This window comes from Cavia porcellus, unplaced genomic scaffold (assembly GCF_034190915.1).
Source record: "Cavia porcellus strain 051 isolate PalLab524CR breed Dunkin Hartley unplaced genomic scaffold, mCavPor4.1 scaffold_49, whole genome shotgun sequence".
NCBI lineage: Eukaryota > Metazoa > Chordata > Mammalia > Rodentia > Caviidae > Cavia > Cavia porcellus.
In genome coordinates, this window is record NW_026947532.1 from 1659155 (window position 1) to 1663756 (window position 4602).

A 4602-nucleotide genomic window follows, 5' to 3' on the forward strand; every position below is an offset into this window, starting at 1 on the left:
GTTCGAACTTCCTCGCCCCTTGGTCCGACCTCGGTGCTCGGCTCGTTATGCCTTGAGCGCTGTCATGGAAACGAGGCCCCGCGGCCTCCTGGCCCCGCCCCGGCAGCCCCTGCGCCCCATCGGCGTCCATCGGCGTCCATCGTCACGGGTCCCAGGGCGGTCAGTCTGGGTCCAAGACGAGGGAGTCCACGGAGGCCATGGCATCCTACGGGGCGCGCGTGGACTGAGGGGCGCTCAGCGGAACCGTGCACGGGCCGCGGCCATCGGCGAAGGACCTGAGTAGCAGGACTGGCTCGGGCGGGGTCCTGGGCGCCGCCCGACTTCAACGCACTGCTGGTCGCTTAGTGCTAGGGAGCAACCCTTCCTCCCGCCGGCGCGGCGCTCCACCCTGCGTGACTCTCCTGTGAATCCAGCCTCGGGGCCCCGCAGCTGGTCCCCGGTCATCAGTAGTTGCAAAGAGGCCTGCGATCACGCACACGTCCCGGGAGCCAGCGCGATGATTCCCTGAATGTGAGTAGCCAGGTCTGACTTGGAGACACTGAGGTCCGTGCTGCGGGGCTCGCGCTGTGGTCTGCACCTGACACACCCTCACTTCTGTGCAGCATCATTTGAGGAAGAATCTCCCAAAAAGGACTTGGGCAAACTCTGGGTCCCGCAGTTGCTGCAGCTTCCTAAGTCAGCGGGGACGGGTCAGTGGGCAGCCAGCCCTAGCAGCGTCATTTTTGCGTGGCTATACAATGCCTTTTCCCAAAGGACATTGGACACTCTTGATGATTGGTGGCCCACACTGTGGTGTCAGAATCGCAGTGAAAACCTGACCGATCCCGCAGGAGTAGCTCCCAGACCCTGTCAATGCCACATAGTTGTCCTTGGCTGAGCTCGGGCTTGTGCAGCACTTTGAACAGTTCTGAGGTGGCTTCAGGATGCTCAGCTCAGCTATGTCTCAACTCAGCACACCCTCCTGAGCATGTTGGCTTCTCCTTAAGCCATAAGTCCTCAGGCTGCTGCCGAAGAGCCATCCACACAACACGGTAGAGAGCAGCTGGAGCTCTTCCTATGTGAGAGCAGCCAGATAGGCAGGAGCTGGGCCTGGGGCATGAGCGGCGGAGTCCCACTGGCAGAGAAAGCACTGTCTGAAAGCTACGCCCGCCTCCGCTACCGTGACACTTCCTTGCTCATCTGGCAGCAGCAGCAGCAGAAGTTGGAATCCTTACCACCTGGGACCTACCTGAGCAGGAGCCGAAGCATGTGGTACTCACAGTATGGAAACCAGGCTATCTTAGTCCGAGATAGAAATAAGCTTGAGGTCTGCCGGGACACCGGTCAGTCCAAGATTTGCATAATTATGTGATTAAACCCGTGCCCAGGTACCAAGCCTTGAGGAAATGGTGCTTATACCTCTCAGTTGTCACATTGCTTTCTAATTTTTAGTGGGAGTCCATGAAGACACCAAGAAGCCCATGCACTGGTACGCAGCAACTCCTGCCTGGAGTATCCCCAAAAGCTGGTGTGGCTCAACATCCAATTCCAGGGTCTTGCCCAGCAAGGTCCATGCTCCCAGTGAGTCAAGCAAGAGGAGCTACAGGGCACATAGCCCACCCTGAGTGCTGGAGGTTGTCAGCTTCTGCCTGGTGAAGGGTGGGTGGGATCTAGAGTAGCCAGAGGACTGTCATACATGTTCTCAGATCCTTCTGCTCACACCCAGTGGCAACCCAAGCAGCCTTGGTGGCTGCAGTGGTGGCACCTTAGTGGATGTGCTACCTTATGGCTTCTTTACTGGCCCCCAGGCACTGGGGCAAGCATATCCTGCCCACCTTCCAGAACCCACAAAGTCTAAGCTCTGAATTGCCCACAGTGATTTCAAGCTGAGTCATATGGCTGCAAAGCAGGTTCCTTGTTGGCCAGCAGAGCAGCTCACTCTCCAACCCTGGCCTGCAGCTGCCCACTGTTGGGGGTTTTAACCTATTCTAGCCTCGATGCATATAGGCAGCCAATGCCCACCTGTGTGGCCCTTTTTTCCTGGGCCATTCTGAAAGGCTTTGCCTTTGCTGTAGTTAAAATCCACCAGCAGCGCACATGTGGAGTTTTGTCGAAGCTGGTTTTGCTTTTCTAAATAAATATCTTTTAGGACTCCTTCCCTTTCTCTGCGCTCATTTATCCTGTTCAGCTTAGACCTGGCTTCCATGTTCTTAGTAAAATCTGAGTGCCAGAAGCCCCCAGACATAAATACTGCAAGACAAATACATAAAGCAAGGGGCTGGGGATTTAGCTCAGCGGCATAAGCGCCTGCCTTGCAAGCAGGCAGTCGTGAGTTCGATCCCTGGTACCGATAAAAAATGAAAAAGACAAAAAAAAAAAAAAAAAAAAACCAAATACATAAAGCAGAGCCCCCCTTGCAGGGGAGCAGCACTGTTGGCAACGTGTGTGTGTGTGCTGGTGCTCTTCCTGGCACTGTGTCTGGGAGACAACTGCAGTGGCTCCCCTTGAATGCAGATCAATTGCTGCAGCTTTGATTATTTGGAGACATTTTACTATACTGGTACGCAGAGAGCTGGCTATGGTGGTGTTTTTTGTTTTGTTTTGTTTTGCAGTACCAGGGATCGAACTCACGACGTTTATGGCGTTTATTTAATTGGCTCTAAGCATTGTAAATAAGGCTAGCCAAGGTGCTGATATATACTCTCTAAAGCCAACAGACAGTCTGGTTTCCTCGGTTTCCTCATATTGTGTTCCCTGTACAGGATATGAGTACAGTGGGACGTAGCTCCGGAAATGTCAATGGGGAAGGAGCCTCAAGGTAAAGAGGCTGTGACTTGTCACACAAGAGTTTGCATATCGGGGGCTGGGGATTTAGCTCAGCGGCATAAGCTCCTGCCTTGCAAGCAGGCAGTCGTGAGTTCGATCCCTGGTACCGATAAAAATGAAAAAGACAAAAAAAAAAAAAAAAAACCAAAGAGACAGCCTCCCAATACAATTCAGTTGCTACCTTAGATTATGTAAATTGATCCTTATGCCTATCTTTATCTGCAATTTACATAGGTGGCATTCTTACAGGCCAGCCAGCTCAAGTTGCATAATTCTACCATTCTCACTGTCACTCATCCCCGAGCCATCCCTCTTCTTCACAAGATGATAAATTCTGGGAGAAGCCTAGAATCAGAGCCTTTGTCCACATGTCCTCATGAGGATTGGACTTAGAACCCGTTGACTACCCTTAATTTGGAATATGTCTTGGTGTTTTTACTCTTGACGTGGGTTGGATTGGTGGTGGTAGATTAAAATTAACTTGCTGAGATTCCAATGATGTCTCATTGTGATTACAAATATAACCTTTTAGACTGTGAGAAAAACTAAGAAGATTACAATACTTGGGTGACCATACACAGCATTTGGGTTTACAACAGTGTGTATTCACAGTCCCAGCAGCATCTTCCCTGGCAGCTCCCTGGGAGCCCCCAGAGATGGTACCCAGCTTGTCATCTGCACAAATGGCTTGTCCTCAACATGGCTGTGTTCCCTGTGTGGGGCTCTCTTTACACCTGTGGATGTTCCTCTCTAGACAGCTCAGGATCCAGCCGGAGCCTGCTGAGCTGCAGCCCCCACTGGAGCCAGGTCCCTTTGGCCAGCCCCACGGTGCCCCAAGCTGTAGCTCCCGTCCCGTACAGGAGCATCCTGTACAGGAGTGTGAGACTTGCTGGACCAAGGCATCATAGTGATGCAGGTTATTCTGGGGTTACTGGCTGTTTTTTTTTATATCAGTACCGGGGATCGAACTCATGACCAAACACTTGCAAAGCAGGCACTTATGCTGCTGAGCTAAATCGCCGGCCCAAGCTTACTGGGTGTTTTTGTCAGTATCCAGTTTCTAAGCTTGGCTTGGGAAGAAAGCAGTCTTGACAGACCTGCTTATGGCACCAGGCCCAAAGCAGTCAGGGCCGGGTCAGCACAGCACCACCATCTGCACATGGAGATGGGGTCAGAGGCTACGTGTGGCCCAGGCTGTACGCTCCCTCCCCAAGCCAGATCCTGCACAGAAAGGCTGGCGCTAAGCTGCTTAGCACACAGATGTCTTCTGCCCGGGGCAGAGGCCAGTGATGTGCTGGAAGCAGGCTGGTAGACAGGCCCTCAGCCCCTGCCAGGATCCATTTTGAACCTCCTCCCCAGGAATCCCTGGCCCAGGCTGGGCACCCACAGCAGGGGCTGTTTCGCAAAAGGCCTTCAGATGCCTGCCCACTCTGTTCCTTTTGCACTGAGCCTTGGTGTCCAGAGCCTGTTCCAAGTGTGTTTCGCCTTGGCAGGAAGTGCGCTCCCAGCCCACATTTCAGATTCTCCATGGGCCCAGTGGGTGGGGGGGGGGCAGTGCCAGGTGCCTGCATCACAGGAAATCATCCCAGCATAAGGTAAGGCAGGAGGCACAGGATGGCACCTGCTTCCCCATGAAGAAGGGACCAAGGGCAGAAGAAAAAGGAGCAGGCACTTGCACCAGGCTGCAGGATACCCTGAGCCCAGCTCTTTCTGACCCTAGGCAGTAGGTGGCCACTTGCCACACTACACACTCCAACATCCCAAGAGTGGGGCCACTGTGGAAATCACAGGCACACG

The 4602-nt window shown here is 53.4% G+C and overlaps 1 protein-coding gene across 1 annotated transcript; it reads left to right on the forward strand.

The window, feature by feature from the left end:
• Brd3os (BRD3 opposite strand) lies at positions 1 to 3301 on the forward strand. The gene has a single exon (XM_063244214.1). The coding sequence runs from the start codon at positions 1097 to 1099 to the stop codon at positions 1349 to 1351; it is 255 nt and encodes an 84-aa protein (XP_063100284.1). The 5' UTR covers positions 1 to 1096; the 3' UTR covers positions 1352 to 3301.
• The last annotated feature ends 1301 nt before the right edge of the window (positions 3302 to 4602 follow it).

Coding starts and splice junctions, on each gene's coding strand:
- Brd3os (XM_063244214.1), top strand. CDS start 1,097: ATGAGCGGCGGAGTCCCACTGGCAGAGAAAGCACTGTCTGAAAGCTAC.